At 47.1% G+C, this 27,272-nt stretch overlaps 1 protein-coding gene across 1 annotated transcript; it reads right to left on the bottom strand.

The window, feature by feature from the left end:
• Positions 1-4,892: 4,892 nt before the first annotated feature.
• LOC144146987 (uncharacterized) lies at positions 4,893-27,266 on the bottom strand. Its single transcript, XM_077678982.1, has 3 exons — positions 26,626-27,266; positions 18,250-18,564; positions 4,893-9,512 (listed from the first exon to the last, which is right to left on the bottom strand). Exons 1-3 carry the CDS (start codon positions 27,018-27,020, stop codon positions 7,556-7,558), a joined length of 2,667 nt encoding a protein of 888 aa, XP_077535108.1. The 5' UTR covers positions 27,021-27,266; the 3' UTR covers positions 4,893-7,555.
• Positions 27,267-27,272: the final 6 nt, after the last annotated feature.

Genomic DNA, 27,272 nt, shown 5'->3' with positions numbered 1-27,272 from the left:
CCCGATCTTCAGCGATGGCTGTGGGGGCCCCACCACCGCTGTCTTCTGGACTTCATCCGGGAAACGGGTGCAAACTTGTACCTGTAGGAACTTATGCCAAAGGGCATAATGTCGCAATTAAAAAAAAAAAATATCGTTTGGCAGTGTAATGCGTTGGCCTGAAAAAAAGTAAACAAAACGCCGTGATTTTAAAGGTTAGATAAAATGGAAAGGGGATTGTTTAATGCCAATCGGCTGTAATGACAAACAATATATGGTATTTTAAATTGACTACAACAACCAGAAGTTATTGTAATGTATTGTATCGGCGCTCGTGAAAGATCCCCAGGTAGTCAAAATTAACCCGCAGCCCTTCACTGCGGCGCGCCTCATCACCCGTTGGGGCGTTAAACACCATAATGAATCAATTAATCAATCAACCAATCAATCAATGCTGTATTGTAAAAGATAAAGTTGCTTCTACCATTTCAGTGGGTTCCGTTCCCTGTCGCAGCATTGCGTGTAATAAATGGATTTTGTTGGGTGCACTTTGTTGGGTGGATGCACTCGGTGGTCGTTGGTACAAAGTCGTTGCGATTTATCAACGGCATCCACCGATATCTCAACTCGGTGTGCGTTGGGAAGTGATGCAGCAAAAACACGCCGCGACCGCAGTGCATTTTCTCCAGGCGGTGTCGTGCACATGCGTGCTGTCAGCGACTGTTTCTCTCTTTGTCTGGTTGTTCAATAACCCACCACCGCGCAGTGCTGGCCAAGCGACGTTTGTGCATCGAACGGCATCGCACCATTGGCTAAAACAGTTGAAAGTTCAGCAAAAACTAAGCGCACGGTGCGAAATACTCCTGAACTACGCAGCGGAGCACACCGCGCCGGGCGATTTTAACAGCCCAGCGCGCACAGGCAACGCTGGTCGGCCGCCGAGAGAACTGGTTTGAGAGTATTTTCCTCCTTTCCCGGCTGCTTATGGAAAATGGTGTATACTGCTTCATTTTCTTGCGAGCTATCGAAACCCTTTTCTCGGAGGATAGATGTAGTCCTATTGGTGAAAGGTATGCAGATATTTTCGCGAGAGCTTTCTGTAGTCTTTGTCGTGTGTGCGACGTGATCACGCCGCACTCCAAATGCAGATGCCGTCCGCATAGAGTGAGACATGTACGCTAGGCGGGAGGACTCGCTTTATGTATACGAGTGTCAGGTTGAACAGAAGAGGGTTCAAGATGGCCCCTTGAGGCACTCCTATTTGTATAGCGTAGTAGAAAGTTGGGCCAACCGGAGCGCACATTAATTCTCGCCCCTGTAGGTAGCTTGATATCCACGCCTAAAGTTTTCCCCCGAAGCCAAGAGCAGCAAGTGATGCTAGGATTGCATCATGCAATACTTAACCGAAACCCGATTTGATCTCCAAAAATATTGCAACGGGGATGTATCCGTCATGCAATTCGTCTTATATAGAGACGAACCAGCGAAATAACGTCGATGGCTGCTCTATCACGCAAAAACCGTTCATCTTAGGTAAATAGTTTTTGCTGTCTACATACAAGGTCATTCTTCTCAATATCATTTTTAACACGAAATTGTTTTACTCCGGGATTTACGAATATTTCACTTACATCATATCCGTCACGGAAATGAGGGTCTACTTGCGAGGAAACAACCTTTAGTATTAGGAGTACGTTGTACTATAGGGTTGTCTGCTTTCGGGTTTTATATTTTAACACGAAAGTGTTTTATGCCGGGATGCACCAAGATTTCACTGGCGTCATATCCGTCACGGAAATTATGCTTGTACCCGGCCGCGGCGGCCGCTTTTCTGATGGAGGCGAAAACAGGCGAAAAGCAAAAACGCCCGTGTGTACGAGATTTCGGCGCACGTTAAAGATCCCCAGGTGCTCAAAATTAATCCGGAGCCCTCCACTACGGCGCGCCTCATCGCCTGCGTTGCGTCGGCGCGTTAAACCCTACAATCATCGAAATGATGCTTGTACACCTTTGCCGAAGCGACCCGCCAGCAGGACGTCGCTCATCAAGAACACTCACAAGACATCCGCCGACCCGCAAATCATGCTCTGCTGCAGATTTCACTGCACATTTCACTTTCGTGTTTTGCCTATTCCTATAACATAGGAATCAACCAGTTTTTTTTTTTTTTTTTACATTACTGACACAGCTTAGGAAAGCTATTGGTTAGAAAGAATCGTACCTTTCCAGGCTTCAGGATAGCCACGAGCTAGTTCCCATTTAGAAGGTACGGTGTCAGTGAGCCAAATTGAATTGTATTCTAAAAGACATAATCGAGAGTGATGGGACAGGTGAGAAATGGCCTCATAGGCGAGTTCGTCTTGACCAGCCAAGAACGTTTGTTGGCACAGGAAATGGCTGCGTTGAGTTCTTGTACGACAAAGGGGAGGTCGATGGCGGGGCAAGCAGCTGGCGGTACTTCGGAGGAGCCACTTCTAGAACATGTCGGAGTATTGGTCTTGTGTACAACAGCACTCTTCCGCCGCCTTTTTCGGGGAAATAGCTGCCTCCTCAAATTTCCAAGTGACGTTTCACCTGCCTCTGTGCTCTTCGAGCCTCTCATACGTTTTCTAATGTCTTAGTGCGTCGTTCCTTTCATTTCGATTATGATTGTTGGGTTTAGCGCGCCGACGCAACGCAGGCGATGAGGCACGCCGTAGTGAAGGGCTACGGATTAATTTTGACCACCTGGGGATCTTTCACGTGCGCCGAAATCTCGTACACACGGGCGTTTTTGCTTTTCGCCTCCATCAGAAAAGTGGCCACCACGGCCGGGAATCGAACCCGCGACGTCGTGCTCAGCAGCGCAACACCTTAGCCACTGAGCCACCGCGGCAGGTCGTTCCTTTCATTCTGCCCGCCTGCGAATGGCTAGTAATCTTTCGTAATCTTGGTAGGTCTTCGTATTGAGACGTTTAGTCACGGTTCAGGAGGATTCGTGAAGGCCGGCAGTCGGTTAAAGTTCGTATAAAGCCTTCGTCCAAAGTTGCTGCTGTCAGTCTGAGGTGTATAGACGCCCCGCAGCCTTCCCAGTCTGTGCATTTGACCCTCATTTCATGTCTACACATCGCGACACTGGGAGAGGATATAAGAATGGGGTAGTGATCACTCCCTCTTGTTTCGAAGTCTGTACACCAAGAAAATTGTCTGATGAAATGGCTTGACAAGAACCAAATATCAATGCAGCTACTGACTTTTCATTTTAAAGGAGCACTGACACGAAAATTTTATTTATTGCTTTTATCGATGCTTAATGGCCTGGCGAACCTGAAACACCACTTCAAATACTTCAGCGCGCAATAATTAATTACATTGAACGGCCTGAAAATCGTTTGTTTCAGATTCCCGCGCTTTCATCCCGAACGGCGTATATGACAGACCGCTTTGTGCGGACGTCACCGGCGCCCGCTCGCTGCTCGTGGGGCCGCGCGCATGAAGTGACGTCATGAGCTTTTGACAAGCGCTGCTGCGACACTTCTTTTGGCTCTCCCTGGATGATGTCACGCTGATGTCCATTTGCTCAGTGCCGCTCCGCGCGCTGCTCCGTAGGCGCGATAAATGAGATGCAATTAAACTATGTTCTTCGCGTCGCAGGCCGCTCATATTTCACCCAGGGTATTCTGTTGAGTGAAGGAAGCGAACTGTGCAATAATATTAACACTGAAAATTGGTGTCAGTGCTCCTTTAAAAATGCTGCACTGCCGTCATTGAGCGGCTCAACAGAATGTTTTGTCATCAGCTCGGCGAGTCTTTCTATGAATTCTCCACGAGAATTCATAGCAGCACTTTCCCAAATTTTTCCACTGCAGGGCAAAGGCCTCTCCCATAGATCGCCAATTATCCCGGGCCTGTTCTAACTGCGACCACTTTATCATCGCAAACTTCTTGACCTCATCTGCCCATCTAACTTTCTTCCGCCCCATGCCACGCTTTCCCTCTCAAGGGATCCGCACTGTTACCCTTGTTGACTTTCTTCCGCCCCATGCCACGCTTTCCCTCTCAAGGGATCCGCACTGTTACCCTTGTTGACAAACGATTATCTTGCCTACGCATTACATGCCCTCCCCACGTCCACTTCTACTATGTCCTTAATCCTCGTTTGTTCCCTGACCCACTCCACTCTCTTCTTGTCCCTTAATGTTACACCTATCATCTTCCATTATATTGCTCGCTGAGTCGTCCTCAATTAAAGTTGAACCCTCTTAGTGAGCCTCCAAGTTTGTCCCGTAGGTGAGTACCAGAAAGATGCAGTTGTCATACACTTTCTTCAGGGACAATGGTAGGCTGCCCTTCATTATATGACAACGGCTGCCAAAGGCACTCCACCCCATTCTTTTCCTTCTTATCTGGGGTCACTACTTGGGCCTAAGTAGATATATTCCAGCCCAAACCCAAGCCTTACTTAGATATATTCGCTTACCACTTCCACTGCCTCGCCAGCTATCTGAAACTGCCGTGTTCTCCCGAGGCTACCGAGCGTTGCTTTAGTTTTCTCCATATCAATTTAATGTGCGCCAAAATCTCGTACACATGGGCGTTTTTGCTTTTCACCTCTATCAGAAAAGTGGCCGCCGCGGCCGGGAATTGAACCCGCGTCCTCGTGCTCAGCAGCACAATGCCTTAGCCACTTAGCCACCACGGCGGGTAGTTGCCAAGTGTACTTCCACCTTTTGCCACAATTAGCTTTCGGCTACTTTAGCACAGTTTACCACAATTTTGCCAAATTCGGAGTCCCTGGAGCAACCCGGTGCTCACAAATAGATTTGTGTTAAATCGAGGCACCTGTTCCACCCCTGAATGGGGATTTTCTCCCATTTCCTCGGAGCGCCAGAACTTGACAGCACAAATACGAGTCATTCACAATGCGCATCAGCTAGAGAACAAGCATGGTTATGTATTTATTTGCACTGTTGTGAAACGACAAACTCTGCCACATGAAAAACAAACTATTTCAACTTCGTATGAACATAGAATCACTCCAAACAATGCATAATGGGACGTTACACTTAAAATAAGTGATGGGACAATAACTCTGCGCAACCAAAGTAATAAACACACCACCTCTACTGCAGTGGTAGAAAGACAATAAATAAATACTGATTGTGTAGGAGTAAACTTTGTCGACAAAATGTATTGCACACAAGGGGTTGCCTCTTATGAATATGCGTATCCCCAACAAATCAATACTGTGATTCACCTAGAGAACTTGAGAGTGTAATCAAGTGGCGTGTTCTCTGTAAATGAAGAAGATTGTCACCTGATGCAGGTAGGAAATGCAGGTAGTTTGGGACAACGGCAAACGCTAAACTAACCTTCACCTGCAGCCTACTTCAAAGCCACAGTTGAGGTAAGTGCAACCACTTTTCAATGACAAAATAAAACATTACCAGTTCAACGATGTGGCGACATTTGTTTGTAGTTCCTGTAACATTCCGAGATTGTGTGCATAGTTTCAAAAACCACAACAAGGTTAGCAACCTCGTTTTAAAGTTGGACCAGCCTCAAATTCAATTCCCTTCCCAATGGAAATGTGAATGCAGCTGGCGTTTGGAGCCATCACAAAAAGGAAGCTGGTCCCTAAAGTTGTTACACCCCAGGCAAAAAAAAATAATTGGAGGCCAATTAGATCTGGAGAAAACACAGGTGGGCCAAACGGAACCATCTGCATTTCCAAATGGTTCCAATCGATTCAATTGTGTTTTTGGCATTGTTTTTTTCACCCAGGACAGGTTTCCTGCTAATGACCCAGAGTGCTGAAGTCCTTGGTAGATTGGAACCAATCGTGTTTTTGGCAGGTTCAATTGGCCTCCAAAATTGTTTTTTCCACCTGGGACAGGTTTCCTGCTAATGTCCCAGAGTATTGTCAATTGTTTTATCCACCTAGGACAGGTTTCCTGCTAATGTCCCAGAGTGCTGAAGTCCTTGGTAGATTGGAACCAATCGTGCTTTTGGCAAGTTCAATTGGCCTCCATTTGTTTTTTCCACCTGGGACAGGTTTCCTGCTAATGTCCCGGAGTGTTGAAGTCCTTGGTAGATTGATTTTGCTTAGCAGTAGACTTCGGTCAGGCACGGCCCATTGTTGGCAGTGCAAAACTTCTTTGGTCAGATATACCACCAGCCGGATGATCAGCTCCACAGTTGGCCATATGCAGGCCTAGACAAGCTGTGGCTAGTGTTAACCAGTGCCAAGACTATAACAGTGGTATATATGCAATACCATAGCAGACAAAATGCAACGATATACAGTGGAACTGACACTTCAAAAAAAAAAAAGTAACACTTTGGCCCCACGTAGGAGATAATGCCCTAATGTAACAGTGAACAGACTACATGTAAACATCTCACTATTAATGTTCAAAAAAAAATGTGTGCGGGTTTCCATAGCTAATACTCAACACTTCCACTTCCTCTACCCATACTGCAATCCGTTCCAATGCCCGGATACTTTTCTTGGTCACGAACGTAGTGCTATTTGGAAGAGCCGTTGTATTGCACTACGCGCAAGCCTTACTACATTGTAATTTGTAAGTGTGATAACGTGAATCCCAATAATGCCCAAGCTTTAAATAATGCTGCCTCCTGATTGAAGGCAAAAAGGAAGCCACAATTGCTACCATGAACTCTTGCCAACATTACCACCTGTCAGTGTCAATCAGATGCTGATTAGAAACACTGCACAAGCAAAATGTGTCACAAGAGCCCTATGTGAACGTATTGTTACAGCTCCTCCATGACAATTACGGCAAACAGGAAATATGAGAACAATCGTATCACAGAAGGAATGAGTCATTTTGCTCACATTTTGGCAAGTGGTTGTCACATGACGGGAAAAAAAAGAGTAAGATCACAAAACAGCCAAAACTAAAACGTGGTGGCTTTCTATGCTGAGAGGAATCACAACAAACGGATGACCACTTTTTCTTGCACTCATGTTGCGTCACACTTTAGACACTGCCCCAATCTTTTGTACAAAGGAAGCCACAAACACAAAAGCCATATTTCAATTTTCCTCAAATCTTAATTCAGGCTATAAAACATTCAAGCAGCAGTTACGATGGCACATTCCGACAGCAAACTTGCTGAGAATGTTTAAAAGCTTGACATCAATTTATTGAGACTCTAACAGACACAAGATCCATGAATATGCATAACTTTGCACCAACAGTGTCTAACCCGACAAATGAAACAAAGTGTCAAGTTTTCCCTCAAATGAAAGTTGTTTTTTTGTACAAAATGCTTTCATGGTCAAAACTGTCACCACAAAGGACACCCACATATTGCTATTAGCACATTACACTACATTGAGTTCAGAGCAAAAAAAGGAATCTTATTGGTGCAGCAAAACCCCCTGAGAACATATCCACAGACAGTAACATATTCACACCACACTGGAATGCCCTGAAACGAAACTGGACGGAACTGAAGGCACTTTGTGTGCGAGAACTTCACCCATTATTGACGAGTCTTAAGTAGGCACAGTATGGCGGGCTGCTACTCAGTTCTGCAGGAACTGCTCCACCACACATGGGCTTGTGGTTCACCTCGGAAGCTGAGTGTCCGGCGGCCGAGCATCTGCCGCAGTATGTGGAGCTTGTGGCAATCGACGCTGGCCAGCTACAGCCTCACTCCGAGGCCCTGATACATTTGAGGTACTCAAGACAACAACCCCTTCCTGACTGAGGAGCACAGAGCTGGAGCCGCAGAAAGCGTCGAGGAAACGCTGGTAGGCAGAGTGGTTATTAGGCACTACGGCACGCGGTGCCCCCCTTTTTCCCTGCAGACTGCCCGATGGCATTGCTGCACAGCCTTGTTCTGGTGAAGACCGCACAACGGCAGGCTGACTTGAAGCTTCTTGGTTCTGCTGTGCAGATGACCCGTGCATCGGAGAAGACTGCCCAGACGTAGAAGGCCTCTCACTTAAGCTCGAGTTTGATTCGGCCACACTTGGCATTGCGGACCTCGACACTGCCTCTGCACCTCTCTGCTGCTGCTGCTGCTGCTGCTTGTACCGCAGCACTGCTTCCTGACAGCTAGCATAAGGGGGAGGCCACCGTGACCGCTGCGGCTGCTGTGGTGACTCATCACACCACGGACGCACAGGCTGGGGACGGCGCTGTGGCAAGCTGCTTCCAGCATGACGTGTAGCATCGGCAGCAGTGTGACCTTGCCGTTCAACACCGCTGCTCGGTGCATTGCCACTAGGAATCGTCACCCTCATTAATGACTGATGGCTACTTGATTTCTCCACAGTGCTGCCCGGCCGTTGCTGGTGCTGATAACCCGAGTCCATGGCCCCGGGCAGGGCTTGGTTCGCCGGGGCACTTGCCCGCATCGATTCATTCCTTGTTGCTAGAAAAGCCTGCAAAGCACGGTGTGCTTCTTGGCGATCGCCAAGTGACCGGCCAAAGTTGTACCGCAAGAGCAGCTCTATATACTGGCGGCGCTGCAGCTCAAGCTCCACACTCGTTTGTGCCGGAGCCAACGCTTGCATCGGCTGAATCGCCACCACCCGATTGGCTGGTGGCCGTTGGCTCCGTTCCTCCGCACTCACCGACGGCTGGTTTGCCGAGGAAGGAGGAAGCAGCTGAGGCATCCTGGGACTTCCCTGTGAGCTCTGCAGTTGCAGCAGTGCCTGCTGATTGTTGACCTCGGAAGGCCGAGCCTGCGGCCGTGCCCCCGGCGGCATGTACTGCAACGGGGGCATGCACTTGAGGCTGGCGGCATTTTCGGGTTGTTGCTTTGCCAGGTTCAAGGGCAGCGGCTGGGGACCATCAGTGGGGTTTGCCTGCTGTTGGTCTTCACTACGCACGCGGGTATTCAGCATGCTCGTTACATACGTGTAGGCTGCGAGTTGGCACTGGAGTTCCTGGAGCTGTTGCTGAGACAAGGCGGACCGATTGGGCTGGAGTTCCTGGAGCTGTTGCTGAGGCATAGCGGGCCGGTTGGGCTGGAGTTCCTGGAGCTGTTGCTGAGGCATGGCGGGCCGGTTGGGCGCCCGCTGCAGTGGAGGGGGCTCCCTGATTTCAACACGCACCAGCGCCCCGGTCGCTGCCTGCTGCGTTCCGGCCGCGGGCCGCCCCTGCTGAAGAGGTGGCGGCGGTGGCGGCGGTGGTGGCTGATTCTGCGGCGCAATGCGTGCCTGTGGAATGTGCTTGGTGTTCCGGACCTGCACGAGGATCTGGTTGCGAGCAGGAACGTTGCTAGAAGTTAGCATCGGGGCGACTTTGGAGGACGCGTTCCTGTTGACGCCTGCACTGCCGCTCTCGGAAGCCGCTTCGGGACTGCGATCGGTTTCTGGCACTCGGGTGAGGCCGGCCCTGGAGCTGTTCGCTCGTGCCACCTCCTGGTAAGCAATTGGTGGATGCCAGGTGGATGCCCGGACGCATGGTGGAGACTCGCGTGTTTCTGCAACCTGCGAGGTATCCACTGTGGTCACCTGCTCCAGCACCCTTGGAGGATCAGCTGATGAAAGAGCCGCTTCCATTGCCGGAGTCCTGCGAGACGAACGGGACAACACTGCAATTTTTCGCCCGTCCTCCGGCTTTCTTTGCAGGCCCAGTTTTGGTAGCAGCGGCTACAACGTAAAAAAAACGAGCCCAAAAATTCCAATCTGATCCCGCTGTCACCAAGAAAATACCTCGCCTTGCATGTTGCGAAGTACTAGAAGACCGTGTTGTAGTGTACTGCACTGCCATCAACTACAACGCAACTGCATTGCATAAATCATCTGCCTTACTCTAGGCACTGCTGCCAAGAAAGAAAAGAAAAATAGTAGCGAAGCACTGTTCACGGTGTAGCGAATGCAAAAGCATCGTATTTTGGAATGCACATGCTTATGCTGTGTGCGTGAACTCATTCCAAAAGCTACGCAAGCAGGCAATGCACTCCTGTAGGCACATCAACACTGTTACAGGCCCATCTCATCCATCCCAATGTGGCTTTGTTGCCTGTTGTTGCTACACACTTGCAGGTATCATCAAAAGTCAGGTGCTCAGTCACAACCACATGGCACTAATGAACATGCGTGCTACCAGGGTACAACAAGTGCACTGATACGCACCAGTTGCGCCAGTCTCTACAAACACTGCATTTTCACAAAATGTGCACTGAAACCAATTCGGTACGCCTGTCTGACTGGCCGCCAAGTTGGACAGCTAAATAAGTAAAGAGAGGGGGGTGTGGTGTATTCACTTTTCATTTCTTAGGTCGAAAATGGGTTGCCAAGTAATACCCGTGCTACACGAGCGTTTGGAAGGGCATTTCAGTCAAATGACCTTCGAAATTTCAAATGTCATTCGAACTGGAAGGAGTTTCGCCGATCTACACGGCGATTCTCCAAGGCAGTTGAAAGTTTCCGCGTTCACCCGCCATGTTTTGGTGTCGCCACTGCTGCCATGTTTCTTTCTCGGCGAAAATGTAATTTTGTGAGTTAAAATGGGAAAAAAAATTATTAGAGATCAAATCGATAACTATCTACAAGCGCGCAGAAACATGCACAAGGCAGCCAGTTTATTTTTGTCTTCTTTTGCACCGCCGGTGTTGAGAGTACCAAGTTACCTCGTAATCGTAGAGCGAGTGACAGAAAACGAAAACAGGTGAACAAGTGAAAAATTATGAAGACCTTGCACTTCAAACACAAAGTTTTTCGCGTAAATAATTGGTTTTGTTATTACGTCTTGCGGAAACTGAGCCCGAGGGTACGACCGTTTGTGTTTCGAAGGCCTTTGAGTGTCTCAAAGGTCAGTTGTCGTGCTCCTTTGACTCAAATGCCATTTTAACCAAATGCCTTTAAAAAACGTAGTGTAGCCACTCAAAAATGCCATTTGAGTCAAATGACATTCGACTCGAAGGTCTTCAAAACGCTCGTGTAGCGCGGGTATAAAGAGGCTTTATCATTGTTCATTCAGATACAACTTAACCCTTTTACTGCCACTCCAGAGGCAACTCGTGTAAAAAAAAATCTTGTGGGTGCGTTGTGCCATCTAATCTACGAGAGGTCACAAATGAACAGAACTTGTAGGATAAATTAGACTACAGATGGAGAGGAAGTTTTTTCCTCTACGTCACTTCGTATTCGGCAAGTCAGATGCGACCGAGGAATGGAAGTTCACTGTGTTGCAGCTGCCAGCTTCCGCTCTCTGTAAAGCCTCATTCTGAGAATATTATTCTTAAAAAGTTTTCGAAACACCTAGACCTCCTACCTAGCAGTTATTTTGTTAGTTACCTAGGTTTTATTACCCTGTAATAAATACAACTTTTCATTAGATAAAATAATCTCATAGAAAAATGTGTAGATATCCTTTAGAGAATCATAGTGTGTTAGTAGTACACGATCTCTGCAGAACTTACACGAAAAAGACTGGTAAGGAGTAATCACTATACTCAGATACATGCGGCTTTTGCTCATCAAAGGACCCCCATCCAGCCAATGGTGTCGCCGTATCAATGCGACGTCGCGGTAGACCGCCTATGCCGCGCCTGCCGCGCTCACGGAAAAAATCACAGCGTGTTCTTCCACGCTTGCAGACTTCTACCAAAATGGCTGCCTCCACTGTTCGTGTCAATCCATCAGCGTCGTCAGGCTCTCTGAGGGCGATTTTCAGTTCCGTTCAGTCGTATTCCTTGTTTGCGTGTTGTGCGCAGTTTTGCTGACATGCTCGGTAACGACAATTGCTATGGTGTGTTTTCTTCTGCTTCGTAGGCACTCGGCGTTGCCCGGAAACAGCCGCCGCTGCAGGTACTGCAATCTGTGTACGCTACATGATGCAAAGCGGTCGTCATCAAAGCGGTCGTCATCAGCGGGCGTTTGGTCTTGAGTGTGGAGTGCTTCTCGTCCTACCACCGTTTAGTCCCTCCTGTGTCTGTGCTACCCACATTACCATACCAGTGGCTGCGACAGGGGGCAATAACTCCCTTGTTTATTTCTCATAGATTACGCCAGTCAGTCAGTTGTAAGTATCACGGTTGTGCATAGCGCACAACGTTAACGCCATGGAGAGTTATGCACTGGGCAAAACACAAACAGCGCGACTTCGCGCACTGCATTTTGTTAGAGCATATGTCAAGCCGTGTGTCCTTAGTCCATGCTGGACGCAAGCACATTCGCCCAAATTGTGATGAAGTCGCCCAGTATAAGAAGCTGAATTTTCACGCTTTTTGACCGTGAATGCGCACAAGCTGTAGCTCAGCTGCGTGATGTGATTTACTATGCCACCTTTTCTATTTTGTTTCTCGGTTACGCTGAGATTCCATTGTTAAATGCGTTAATTGCAGCTGGTATGTTTTCGTCGCCTGTTTTTTGTTGGAGTGCTTTAAGTTGTTGTTTCGGACAAAAACCTTTGTGAATTACATACGAATAGTGATGTGCCTTGAGTTTGCATTGTCTATGATAATAAAGATTTTACATGAGTAAGTTTAATTTCATTGTCTCATTAACCACTGTAAGTTGAATTTCATTGTCTCGCTTATGCTTCGTGAAGAAGCTGTGCTTAGCGATAGTGACATTTCATTAGCTAGATTTCACCGGTATGACCAGCTGCAACGATGCATGTGAAGACATGAAATGCAGCACAGAAATCAAATAAACCACTTTTCAGCTTTTCCTACACATGCGCATGCATTTTGTCCACCAAATCAAATTCCTGCACGAGAGATGTGCTTTATTGAAGCTATATAGGCACTGCTTGCCTTGTGTTTGTGTCACTTAAGCAAGAAGCTGCTGCTACAATGGTCATCTGCATGCACGTGCTGTGAATTTGAAATAGAGCATTCAGGGTGGAAAACACGTCAGCATTTCACCCATTCCCACTGTTACGTCACAAGTGGCTGCTGGAACGTGAAGCTCGCTGCTCCAGCAGTGCTCAACATCGTGGATGCCAAGTCAAATAGTAAGCTGCTGTTTGCCACAGCACTGTTCGCAACTCAACACGTGCAATGTCTACACATATATTAACAGTGTAAATCGAAATGACAGCACATAAATTGATGCCCAATTCATAACAAGGCAATGAAGCATGTTTGAAGGGTGACTTAGTAATCTGTACCATAAAAAGTTATCTGCACTGATTGATGTATGACATGTCGGTTGAGTGGATGCATGGAACCACACATGGTACACATCGCTGCGCTGAAACTGGTTAATGCATATCATACTTTTTTTGTTACGCAAGAGCCAGAATCGGATCATATGTTCAGGAGGAAATTTCTTATCTTTCCAAAGATGCACTACATGGAATTATTCCCATACATGGGAAGATCGTTTGAAATTAGTATTGTTTCCCCTTCCCACAGGTTTGGAAATTATTTTTATTAACATCGTGCTTCTACATTTTATCCAGTGGATTGGACAACAGATAAAACCTATTTATCCTAATTCTTGCATAAGACAGCAGATGGCCAGACAGAAGCTAAACAGAATCTAATTAGAAATAAAACACTGAAGCAACCTCGCAAGTCAGATTTGGCTCAGACAGCTAAACAGACGCACTGCTGAATTATGCAGAGCAAATGAAGTGAGCAATAAGACACTGCAGCAGATTTATTTTTTCTTAACACTCTATAAGAAGACAACTTGGCTCGGCCAGTCACACGGGCACATAATGTTCAGTTACATGCTTTCACGTAGGCATTCAATTTGCAACTTTGTTTCTGCATCCCATACGTGCCCAAGTGTCCAAACAATGTAAAAAAACTTGTGGTGACAACTCGAATTAGTGTCTTTTCCTGTAGGTGAAACTTGCCTTTATTGCCATTTACATAATGTTGCACAAGGAGCCCTAGCGCCACACACCGCAGAAGTGATTCTGAATGAAGTGAATTTGTGAACTCCCTTGACTCGGCTTGCACACACCTCATGCTATACATGCGAATAGTCATCCTCCCCGTGCAGCGAAAACTATCGCACAGTGCCAGCGTAGCCTTGCTTCCAGAAAATACTTTGGAACAGCGCGAGTTTTCTCTAGAGCTCGAGATGCACGATTTCCTTTTATGGTTACATCTGCCACACACTACCCTGTCAGGACTGCACTCATTCGGCTTAATTCCTGCACCACACTTGCAACAAACGAGATCAGAAACCAAGCCATTTCTGATTCTCATAGCTACATATCAAGGCAATCAACCCTAAGCCAGCACCACACAACACACCGCTCGGTTCACTACAGCAAATGAGATTATACATTGATTGTTTGAAATAACTTCTGCCACTCTCACTGTTATACTGGAAGATAACTGTTGAGTCTACGACACAGCACACAACATTGAGTAATGGCAAATGAAATCACAAACCAAACACAATGGCCTCTTCTTATTCTTATAGCTACATATCAAAGCAATCAACTACGAGCGAGTTATGCACCACACACTGGCTGCTCACTTAACTCCAGAAATAAGTCTAATAAAGCACACGAACAGCACGTCTGGTCTTCTCTGCTGTCTGAAGGGGTGCTTGCTCCTGCAGCTATGGAAACACTACTACTTAATTAAGCTAAATGGCACACTCCACGCAAACTGAAAGGGGCAAAGGTGGCACTGGCGAATAGATGGCAGCCTTACACATCTTCAAAGGACTCGATACCAGATGGGTCACTGTCAGAGTCCATGTCATCTTCATCCAGACGTATTATAATAGGTTGAACATGCGCACTTGCTCCACCATCTCCCCTAAACTTTGTTTTAACGTTGATCACATGCTGAACAGCGTTTGTCCAGTGTTGAGCTGTTACCTTGGCAGCTTCTTCCCTCAGGAGCACCTGTACATGTGCCAGCTTAAATGTGCCATTTCTGGCAGCGACACCTCATGTCAGCTGCGCCCATATGAGCTCAATGGGATTGAGCTCACAATGGTAGGGTGGGAGCCTTAGCACAATACATTCTGTCCTTTCAGCTGCACCGTCAATACGATACTTGATGTACTGTGTCTTTACAGAGGCCACAAGGCTGACCAGCTCCTTTTTAAGCATTTTTTCATCCCAAGAAAGTCCTTTGGACGTCAGCCAGTCCTGAATGACCTGTTTGCGCAAAGAAGTCGTAGGCACTGCTTCTTCCAGCCGCGAGTGGTACGAGGCATTGTCCATGACAATTACACTACCTTGTGGCAGTTGCGGCAAAACGGCCCCAAACCACCTTTTAAAGCGGGTGTCGTCCATCTCCTCGTGGTAGTCGCCAGTCTTTGAAAGATATCCAGGCAACCACCGACGAAGCCGTCCTCACTGCCGATGTGCGTTACAATCAGGCGCTGTCCTTTTCCTGACGGCTGCTTCAAACCTGTCATCAATCCACGCATGAAGGCAACCGCCGTGTTTGTCCAAACAGTCAATAGTGTGTGTCCCGCATTCACCCAGGTTTCATCAAGGTAGAAGATTTTTTTGATCTTCCATCCTGTACCTGGCGATGTCGTAGAAGTACTTCTGCTGCTACGCAACAATGTCGTTCCCGCTCAGTAGAGAATGATAACACACACTCAGACGCGGCTTCTTCGGGCGCCACGGTGGGAAATGGGGCCGGCAATGCATAAAACCAGAAGCAAGCGGTTGAGGGAAGACCCGGAAGAGCAGAAATTCACCATCGGCAACATACTTGAAACTCACTACTCCAGTTGACGAATAAGTTCTTTCACGCACTGCATTATAATGGGCAAATAAAGAATTTTAGCTCAGGTTTTTATCTCCGCTCAAAATGAAGGCACCCTGAAGAACTACTTCTCGGCACGGACGCTTTCAGAAAAGCTTGGATGCGAGCGCTGCCTGCAGGTGCAAGGCGGCCGGCCACGACATCAACGTTGATAGAGCGACACCACTGGCTGGTAGGGGGGCCTTTGACTGGTCGACGCCCCCTTTTTTCTTGACTTGTATCCGAGTATAGCCAAACAGAAAAACAAAACTCTGCAGAGAAAGCGGTAATGGCCAGAAGTGGTAGAGGCAAGCTCCTGTTGCAACAGGCGCAGCGGCACTATGTCTAGGCCAATGAGTGGCCAATGTGTTGCAAGTGATTTGATTAACGGGTTTGACGTGCTGAAGCAACGTCTGGGCTATGAGGCATGCAGTACTAGAGGGCTCTGGATGAATTTCGGCCAACTGGGGATCTTTAACGTGTGCCAAAATCTCAAAAACGGGCGTTTTCACTTTTCGCCTTCATCGGCAAAGCGGCCACTGACACCGATGTGGTGTCCGTCACTGCAACCAAGGAAACTTGTCCTCTCAAGCATAGTGCACAGCAGTGCGCACTCCTACAAGCGCATACATCAAGGTGCAAGTTTCATTAATTTTGAGAGTACTGCCGCCAACACACACTCAAATAGAGTTCATGTGTCCCAGAAGTGTTAACCAGCATCTACCACATAAGTCTGCTTATGTGCCTTGAAGGCTAAAGCCTGGCGATACCAGTGATGCTTATTAACAACTTCTTTGCTGCAACGTTGCATTTGCATTGCTCTCTTTGCTTTCATTCCTGTGTCTTTCAAAGTGAATGACTTCAAGTGCATCCTTTTTCTGCGCGTTCATTTCTTCATCTTAGGCTCGAATTACATCGGCAAGCAGATTGGCACACACCACAGCCTCCCTAAAATCCGGGTTCTGCGCATCTGCTGTGCACCTGATCGTGATGGCACGCGAGAACCAAGCTACCTTGACGACGTGCGCCACACTTTTGCCCTCAGTTGTATCAGAGCCGACAGCCACCATTGGGGCTTTTGCCATTCACCTTGCAACTTTTCCCAACAATAGGTCACAGCTATAGTACGAGGGCTCTCCCGCCGCAGTGGCCCAGTGGCTAAGGCATAGTGCCGCTGAGCCCAAGGACACGGGTGCAATCCCCAGTAGCCGCGGCCACTTTTCAGATGAAGGCAAAAGGTGGAAACACCCGTGCGTTGAGAATTCGGCACACGTCAAAGATCCCTAGAGGTGGTTGAAATAAATCCGGGCTGCAGCGCGCAGTGTAGCTTTGGCGCGTTAAACCTCGTAACCTATCTAATCTATCTATCAAGTCTGTGTTGGTGCCCCTCACCGTCCCCGACACTGCTCGAGGCATCATTTGCGAAACAGCAGCGCAAACGGTAAACTCCAAGCTGCGTGTGGCCCAAATGACAACAAGGCTAATGAACAGCACTACTCAGTGTGAAGTGTAGAAAGTGTAACTGAGGCCGTAGTGAACGGTAAACACTTCCTGCACTTTTCCCTCTCAATGCACCCAGTTACAGCGCCGGCCACATCACGTTCACGCCTCAATGTGGGGAGGAAGAGGCCAAGGTGCTGCTGGTCGCAAACGTGGTGAAACGGTTAAGTATGGAGTGTTACAACTGCGATCTCTTTCGAATTAAAATTTGAAAAACGTACTGGCTCATTTGTGCAGTGAAATTTCGCACAGTCGTAAGTTTACACCAGTCCAAATTGAGTACTACATTTTTTAGATGTGAATAAGTGTTGAAGCTTATTGCTTCTCACTCTGAATATTCCAAATTCAAGCCTAAGCACCTCCTTGTAATTAGTAAAAAACAGTGTAATTTAATTCGTGAGGGAGGCGGCAATAACGAATGGAGGATTGTCATACAAAACACTGGCATAGCAAACTGTTTCAACTCAAGATGTTTACAATTTCCGTTGACCACACTTTTTTTTTACTCCCAATACAGAGCCAGGTTCTTAGATTTGTTCTTCATTCACCATAAAAATGCAACCTGCAACATGTCAACCTGCAAGGAAAACAGCAGCTCGTTGCTGCACACTTCATAGGCTGGTTAGCCCTTCCGCCAACCCCAATAAAAAAATTACGTCCATCTTCCCGCGAGGGGTTCAATTGGCGTTTCCATTGGGTTGATTCTCTAAATCGCGTGAAACGTGTTGTGAACGTGTATGATGCATTCCATCACATGCGGGTGTTCTCATACGCGGGAAGATGGGGCAAAGTCAAGTGCAGTCAAGCGAACGCACTGGACTGAACCGGCGCAGCGCGCTCACCGCTTTGTATTCAGCACTTGAAGGAGAGGAGACGAACGGAGGAGAGTTGCGCATGCGCAGCGAAAGCAAATGCAAGAGAGAAGCGTCAGCAAAGCGTGCGCAGCTGTTATGATAATGAGACAGAGAGAGCGCGTTGCACACAGCTGTTGGCGAGAAGAACAGAGGAGAGTTTGCGCATGCGCAGGTGGTGTGTGGACGCCGCGACAACGACGACGACGCAGGAGGGACAAGCCCGAGAGCAAGAGATGCGTCGCATCTAAAAGTGTCACTAAAACCTCACCTCCTGAATTCTGCAGGGCGTGTGGAAGCACCCTCAAGAACCAGCCCCAGCCTTGTCTCTGAAAGTCCACCTTCGACAGGACTCTGAGGAGTTTGGCGAGCCACATCCTCCATGATTGGTTCTACGACGGCTTCTGGAGTCTGGCCGGATTTGGGCCGGCCAGTCCTTTCAGGGGCCGCCACTGCATCCGGCTGAACTTCGGATGCATCCTCCACGATTGGTTCTACGACGGCTTCTGGAGTCTGGCCGGATTTGGGCCGACCAGTCATTTCAGGGGCCGCCACTGCATCCGGCTGAACTTCCGATGTCTCCATGCTGCAGACGCGGTGAAATGAAATAAAAGTAAGTTAACAAAAGTGAGCCTTGCGCAGTCGGCTTGCACCAACGTATCGTGAACACTAGTAACTTCTCAACAGCCAAATTCTGGCCGACAATCAGCATTTTACTTTGGCTCATCAGTCGCTTTAGGCCTGAAAAAAATTGTTTCATCACTATGTGCAACTACTTTTGAAGGTGCACTACTTACTGATTTAGGAATGCAGTCAACCACTGAAGAGTCACATTTTGTGTTTGTACTGTCATTTTTGTCATTTTACTAAAATGTGTTATTTCATAATTAGTAAACATGAAATTTGTACACCGGGCGTATTTTGCTGGGAGAGTTCCTTTTAGTTTTTTTTTTCGTCTTTCTGCATTGTATGTATTGAAATGTAATAATTGCTACATGTATTGATGTTATACGTATCCCGCCTGCATGGTCCTTTGTGACCGCAGTGTACTGCGAATGAAATGAATATACTTAGGCAGATGTGGAAGCTGATCAGTTGAACGACCCATTTGGTGTTAGGGAAACAAAAAAAAAAGACCTTCAGACTTATCGCTTCAGCAAACCACGACACCTGGCAAGCGAGCACGGCACATAAACAGCCTGTTCCGTGAGCATACTTTTGATGAGAAGGCATTAAGACGGCAAGTCAAAAATCTGGTGCGTCTACCACACAGAGGGCGCACAAAATGGCTTGCAGATAGCACAAAAAATGCTCGACAGCCAAACAATAGCAAACAAGTCGAAAAATGCTTGGACTGGCACCAAATTTCTCATGCCAGCTCCCGCCTTCAAGCTTAACCCTTTGATGCCCACTTGCTCATGAGCAACAACTCAAACAATATTTTTTTTTCTCTGGCACTTTGTGGTTTTTTTTTTCGACATTTAACACCATCTATCGACCGAGAAAGGATCCAGGTGCTTCAAAAGTTAAAGAAGCACGTACTTCCGTGTGCTAAAAAAACATTGTTTATGCGTGTCAACTCGCATCAAGCCCGGGTGGTTCAATGGGCTAGTGACACGTCACTGAAATGTGCAATTTCGTTGTGATTACAAATGACAGCAATGCAAACTTTACGGTATTGTCTTCACTTGAACCATAAATCATGGTGAACAAAGTAGCTCTCTTGTTCAAATGATATATGGGCAGCCAGTGCCCAGTGCTTCCCAGTGCCCAATGTGTCCCAGTGTCTGTCCTAATGAACCTAATGAACCAATTTTTTTCCCCAGTGCGTCCTAGTGTCAGTCCTAATAAACCAAATTTTTTTTCGGACTTCATGTTTGTGATGTCAGAAGTCCCTGTAGCTAATAAAAAACTTCTCACACGCATAAGCAAAATAATAAAGTTTTGGGTATCAAGGGGTTAAAAGGAACATGAAGACAAATTACAAGTTTGGTTCATTAAAAAGACTGATTTGTCCTGACAAGAGTGATACCAGTTTTTACCGCAACTTCGATAAAGTAACAAAGATACTGGGAAACAGGTGAAGCAATTAAAACTCATCAGCCACTTTGCGGCGATTATTCTAAGGCGTCACAGAATCTTGCTCGTGCGATTCCTGGCCGCTGAGGTAAGCCTCCACGAAAAAACCTGACAGGGCTGTAGTAGAGGCGCCTCTAGTATCGTTTCATTCTATCACTAGAATGTCAACATGCAGTTAACGCACTAAAAGTTGTGATTTAAGTGCAGCCTCATATTATGACATCACTGTAAAGCAAAATTTAAGGCCTTGTAATATTTTCTGCGTTTTTCAAAAAAAAACTTTCGTGGATGGAACGAAGCTGAGTGAGTAACAAAAAAAGGCTAATTCTTTTACATTGAACAAAGTTGCATTTTCTATTCACGGCTCCTTTAAAAAATTGAGTTGAAAAGCAAATTAGGTAAATTTCAGTGTAGGTGGGACCGGAACAACGGTCTTCCGAACTGCAAGACGAACACGCGTACTCTACGACACTAGAAGTGGACCTAGCGAATGAGTTGTGGGCTTTGACTTAGAAACACGTTATACAATTGTACTATACTCAGTTACAACTCAAGAACGGCACCACCTCATGTAGTGTAACACTCCACCGAAGCGCCGGACCCGTGACGTCAGTGTGCGCGTGTTTTGAAAGGGGTTGGCTATGAATGTGTGATATCGTCTGCCTTGCCTCGCGCAGTTTGTTTGTCGTCACTCGAGTCGTTTATAAGCATATTAAGTCCAAAAAATCACGGGAACGGTTCACGCCACGTTCAAAATATTCCCAGTAACGCCCTACTTGCGCCGCGCGGAGAAGCATCCGGCTATGGTGATAAGGCGCAGCGGCAACTTCCGGTGCCGTTCTTAAGTTGTCACCGAGTATAGGGCCCACATGAGTAATTTGACCACCCCAATCACAGAAGCAGCCATTAAGGGAGTAGCTAGCGAAGTACACTCTCATTAAGTGGCCCCTTACCAATGCAAACGCGGATGCATGCCGAGTCGCAGTAAGCGAGAGAAAAAGTCATCGTTGCGTGCGCACTCCCTGGCCCAAACATAACAACAAAAGCATAGCGACGCACACTTTACACATCACCAGTGGCAGCTCACGGCAAAAGGAAGAGCACAAGGGTGGATAGGTCACCTAGCCTAAGTTTATTTTCTGGGCAGCATTGTTCGAACCGGGCGCGGGCACGCTTTATCGATAGCAACATCCGTGCGTGGAGAACAGAAGATTGGAAGGTCAGGCGGGTGGCTTAACCACCTGCAGTGCATCTCGTTCCTTTTGCTGGTTCTATGAAGAGACTTTAGCTGCTCCCTGCCAGGTATTGCTTGCAGAAGCTTGGACGTTCACTGTCGTAAGTTACTGACAACGCTAATTGCGCACCCATGCTTTTCCAAAATGAAACTGAAAGTACGATGGCTGGCTGAATAGTGAGGGAAGCAGCCTGCATCGCAGTGTATAAAAGCTGTAGCGAGGGATTTCGAGTACAACGAGCTCACAAAAAATTTTGATTTACATTTATTGCATGTATTATTCATTTAGGTACTGCTTATTCCAGGAAAACATCTATGGATGCTTCTCCAGCGAGCTCTCGCCATTCACATATTTTGCAATGTCACAAACCGTAGTACTGAAGAGCGTACGAGGCGTCAGCACCGCGAATTACATTTATAGCATTTTCTGCCTTATTAAACTATAATAATACCTCGTTAATACGGATCTCAAGAGAGTGAAAACAATGTCCAAGTTATCCGAAAGCCGAATTATCGAATGAATAACAAAAACGCACATTTTCAATCCTTTTAATCCACACCTTTAATTTGAGAAGAAATCCGCATTGCTTGTATCTTTCTCACTCTTTTTTTTTTGTTTTTTTTTTTTTTTAAGGAAAGCCGAGCCGAAAGGAATAGTTTGCGGGCATGCAACGATCTCTCTAGCACAAGCATATTGCCTGGAGCATCGTAGCAAAACAGACCTCTAGAACAACGAGAGTAGTGCCCGCTGCTTCTTTTGCGGCACGGCGCATCCGCCGTAGCACATCACACGGGTCTTCCTGGTTGGACGCCTCATCTGCCACACCGAGGGCAGCGCTAATTATCTCGCCATCAGTCAACTGGCCGGCAACGACAGCGGTGTCATCAATTGCAACGTAGTCGACAAGCTGCACTTTGGAGGGAAGCAGGCCAGCGAATGCCATATCGTCCTCCTGCTCTGGTATTGCGGGCTCTTGGCTGCTTTACGGGTTTCAGAAGCCTCAGGCTGCAAGGTGGTTGAGACGGTAGCTATGCATGCTCCGAAAACTCGTTTCAGTTGCACCGTCCTTTACTTGCCTCCAGTCCGAATTACCCGGTGCGCGTGCAATTTCGCGGCGAATTAGCGAATGCTTCTTGCCATAGGGCTATGAACATTTTTGAAAGGAGGGTGTGGAAATGATGAATTATCCGAATTTCCCAATAAACGGAGGCCAAATTAACGAGATTCTACTGTACTAGCCAACTTGTTTCCACCCTTTAGTACCCCTTTAACCAGTCTTGGGCAGTAACTAGTTACTAGTAACGCGTTACCGGTAACTAGTTACTTTTTTCAGTAACTTGTCACTGTAACTAGTTACTTTTAAGTTAGAGGAACTTATAACTAACACTGTTACTTTTTTGTGGAGTAACTGTAACGAGAAATATCGTTACAGTTACTTTATTTCTATAAAAAAATTATCCAACAGCAACACTCATTAACGGCCGATGTACAGTTTGCGCGTTTCACTTTTTCGGCCTTTCTTCCGCAGAACCTTTACCTACTTCATCTATGCCAGCTCACTCCCTTCGCACGGGTGAAAAACATCTGTACTAGAAATGTTTAGGCGTGCACGTGTGCGTGGTGTCTCACGCGGTCTACTAAGGGCTCGAAGTTTCCAAGTCTAAGCTGCAGTATTTTCCTCAGCAGCACGACATCGCTCTCACCCAGGCCATAAATAATGCTGCGACACGCGTCTAAGCGCACATGGATGCATGTTAACGCTCCATAGCCTATAGGCCGACGCGAGACTGCACGATTTTCGCCACATCTGGAGTACAGTAAAAGAGTTTGACACAAAGGCGAACAGGAAAACGAACACCCACAAACGCCGCACAACGCACTGAAACCTTTGCACTATCCCAGAAGCCTGGAAAACTCCGGTCAGGGGGTCGCTTTCTCATTAGCGACGTGCAATCCCGTTTGTGGGGTCATAAAACACCGCGGGGAGTCTCTCGGCGGCCTCGCGCTCGTCCAGCCCTGTGCGCACTGTAGAGTGTTCGATTCACAGGTCGCCGTTGCTTGCGACCATTGTGCTCTTTAGAGAAGAGGCTTCATCGAGCTGTCAACAGTACTCGAACGAGGTCGAGGAAGTAATAAATTTCATGCCCTTCCACACATGCGACGACCCCAACGATGGTGGCCCCCGAGTGCCCTCACACCAGCCAGCATCTTGGCCGGTAGACGTCTGACCACACCGCCACTGCACGAAGAAATGTTCTTGGAAAGCCTCGCGACTTCGTTTCGAGGCTGTGGCCGAAAAGAAAACAGTAACTACATCTGATTCTGAATGTTGGGTGCAAGGAATACTTGGGCGAGCTTCGTTCGGCCTACGCCTCAAAGCAAACGAAGAGAGGGGTTCCTGGGATTGGCGACGTGATTGCTGTGGAAGGCTGGGATTGTGAGAGCAGTGTTTCCCGGTCGAGACGGCGAAATCCGCCTTTGTGAGGACGGGGGAGGAGGAGGAGGGGGGGAAACAGTAAAGCATTCATTTCAGTTTCTATTCCCTTTGGAAATATCGTCTCATTCCGGGGATGGGGGTGGCTGGGGGTTGAGGCGGGAGAACAACTCCGAGGGCCCACAGACAAACGCCGCTGTGGTAATGGCTCAAATTGGTCTCCGTCTCCGACCACAAACACGAAATAAAAAGTTAACGAAGTGATTTTTTTGAGTATCTTTCAAAAATACCTCGACAACCGATGTACTCCCACGTCCGTTTCCCCATTTCTCCAAGGGCCTTCCGTCAATCCGCCACCTTCGCCCCCTTTTTCTCATACTCTCTCACTACACGGGGCGGACAAGCGACGACATTGCAGGTGAAAATAAATTAAGTTGACATTGAAAGATTGTTTCGGCTGTGTTGTCATCCATCTCGGTATAGTATAAGTACGGCCTCTGTGATTCCAATTTTGAATAACTAATTCTGTGCTACAATGATGTTTGCAGATAAATTTCTTACAGCGAGAGTGCAGCAACAAAAAAATAAAGTTCCTTGTGATGGATAGCAAAACTTCTGTTATAAAAAAAATGAGGCGTACACAACGATTGTTGGTTTGGGCATGAGAGTGCATCATTTTAGGTTCCCCTCGTGTAGGCTTTACTACGTGTACTTTTTACTACCTTCATGCCTTTGTATGTTTCTATTATATAAGGCAAATTTTTTCAGTAACGCAAAAGTAACAACGTTACTTTTTTGCAGTAACTGTAACTAGTTACTTTTGGAAAATTCGTAACTGTAACTGTAACAGAGTTACTTTTTTGGGTTAGGTAACTGTAACTCTGTTACTTTTTTTCAGTAACGTGCCCATGACTGCCTTTAACGATGTTAATAAAAATGGGGCGTGCTTCCCGATCTAGCGGTTTGAGTAAGTTTTGCCTATATAAACTTCTTGTTCAAGAATTCGTTTTAACTTCTTAGCCGTGTGGTTGAATTGCGGGACAGACAGGCATGAAGAAAGACTAAAATTTTCGTGTTTTTCATTACCACGCCTATTCAAATCGATCACTGGTGATAAATGCTTTATATTGCCGATTTCTACATGTAATCATTTCTCGTACTCCTAATGCACCCCAGTGGTTATTCTAGGCACTGCAATTTTAGAATCAGTTTAAATTTTTCCGCTCCGGCAAGGTTGAGATTTTTGACATCTTTTTTGCGAGCTGAGAAGCGTGTTTCTGTGAAAGGGGGCATGGCTGCTGCACTTGACAAAAAAGCATGCATGTTGCATAACCACCATTTTTTTTTTCTTACCAAAAGGCTTCTAAGCAAATCAAATGCCAAATTTTGTTATCAGCTTTGTAATCCGACAGCGTTGAGAGGTGATAATTACCTGAAGATGACACCAGCTATTCACTAGTGACCTTTGGTTCGGGTAAAAGGTAGCTTTATTCTGACAAAGCTTATTTCTGAAGGTCCCCGGCATGTCTAACAAGTGGGCCATGCATTTTCGGCCCGTTTCCAACAGTTTCGGTTTCGTCTTTGCATCGGGAAATTCATATTTAGGGCTACTACTCAGTTACCCAACTGCAAGCCGATCTGCCATGGCGCCTCCGTCACCCTCTACTGATCCTCAAAGCATGCACGCCACTCGTGCTTCCACTTCACCGATGCCTTAATCTTGAGATAACAGCTTGGGCTGAAAGTCGAAAGATAACACCAAGTTGCCGGATATCAGTTCAGAAAAGGAGAACGCTTCCAATCGACCTTGGACACCGCCAGCTAATCACTCACCAGTTTCATTTCTGTACGAGGGTATTTCTGGAGATCTAATGCTGCTTCTTAGTAGAGCTGTTCTGATAGGTCTCCAGCAGGCTTGATATCGTTTCTTTTCAAAAATGTTAGGTGGCACTGCAATGTAGCAGGCTCGTACTGGTGAACTCTTTTCATACCACAACAGCTGCTTGCTGGGCACAATTCTAGTGCATCGCACCTTATTTCTGCTAGCAGGGCTACCATAGTGAGTCAGAAGATGATTATAAACCACAAATGAACGTTCTGACTGACAAGTGATGATCAGAACGTCAACAAGCATCCACCAACGAGTTCAGTTTTCAACTCCAAGCAGATTTTTTCAGCACTGCTTGCTTGCCCTGAGTCTTGTGCAGACCACAGTCATTGACAAAGTATTTTTACATCACGTGGAGACTCATTCGTGCCTTTAATAATGTCACACCACCAGATTTCGTCCAGAGAACCATCCAAAACTGCGAAATTTGAAATTGACGTTGGGCTTCACTACATAGCCCCGGTGTCCCGCGTGCTAACTTTTCTTTTATATCTGACAAATTGTCCCGCGCAGCTCAATTTTTTTTTTTTTCTGAGACAGGTTTTTGAAATTTATAATAACAGAACATAAATTCTCACTAGGCACACCACTCTACGCTACGTCTGTCCCTTTCCCCTTCTCTTTCTATTTTCCTCTTTTTCCCCATTGTTCCCCTTTCCCCGTGCAGGACAGCATACTAGGCCGTAGCCATTTTTTTTTCTACTACTGGTGGTTTGTTATACTCAACTTCCTCTTTTTTTTTATTTTCTTCCGACACTTGGGCAAACAGTTTCAATTTGATAATATTTTTTCGCAATCAATATTTATGAAGACATTATTAAGACTGGTGTCATTGGAAAAAGCGCGGAATCATCTGCATTTGATGTCACTGCGATACGTGCCTAACCAATATGCTTAGCAGAAAAAAAAAAGTGTTTTCTTAGATCCCTCAAAATCGGTCGATTCCCACGGTAACAAAAGAGCTAAGTAAGTAGCCCAGCAAAGAAGGCTACTGTCTTTGGGATGCCTCACCTGTTAATGGACAGCCTGGGGTCGACTTCCACGACTTGTTCCTGGGACGGTGGTCCCACTTCAGTCCCAAGAAGGCTTGCCGACTGCTGCGGCTGCTGCTGCAACGGCTCAGGAGGCGGGGCTTCGAACGACATGTAGGCTGGCAGGTCCCTCGCTGTCAACGTGGGCCCAAGGCGTGCAATGCCCTGCGCAAGCATGGAGCACACCGTATCCTCCAGATTCTTGATCCGCCCGCGACTGATGCATTGGGAGGTCGCCTGGAAGTGCCAGAGCAGCTGGATGATGCGCCAGAGCTTGGCAAAGGTTCCGTCTTTGAGCAAGTCGTCCACCATGGCCACCTGGCCCTCGGGTGTGTAAGAGCGAAAGGCTGCAAAGAACCTCTCGAAGTTATCCATGTACTCCCTCGCAATCTCCAGCAGACAATACGTTCCGCATGGGCTGTCGAGGCCAGCTGGACGAGGAAAGAGCTCCTCCACAGCCCGCAGCGGGTCCCACTCTGCCGAAGAAGCGTCGGATGAACCAGCAGTCGCCCGTAGCCCCTGCTGCCGCCTCTGGACGAGCAAGGGACGGTCCTCAAAGCTCGGTGACGACTCGCTTCCGGCCTCCCCTTCGATCGTAATTGATAGTTCCGATAGCGCACTCAAAGT

This window comes from Haemaphysalis longicornis, unplaced genomic scaffold (genome assembly GCF_048455015.1).
Source record: "Haemaphysalis longicornis isolate Haplotype H1 unplaced genomic scaffold, Haemaphysalis longicornis Haplotype H1 scaffold_7, whole genome shotgun sequence".
Taxonomy (NCBI): Eukaryota; Metazoa; Arthropoda; class Arachnida; order Ixodida; family Ixodidae; genus Haemaphysalis; species Haemaphysalis longicornis.
This window is presented reverse-complemented; position numbering and strand designations above follow the sequence as displayed.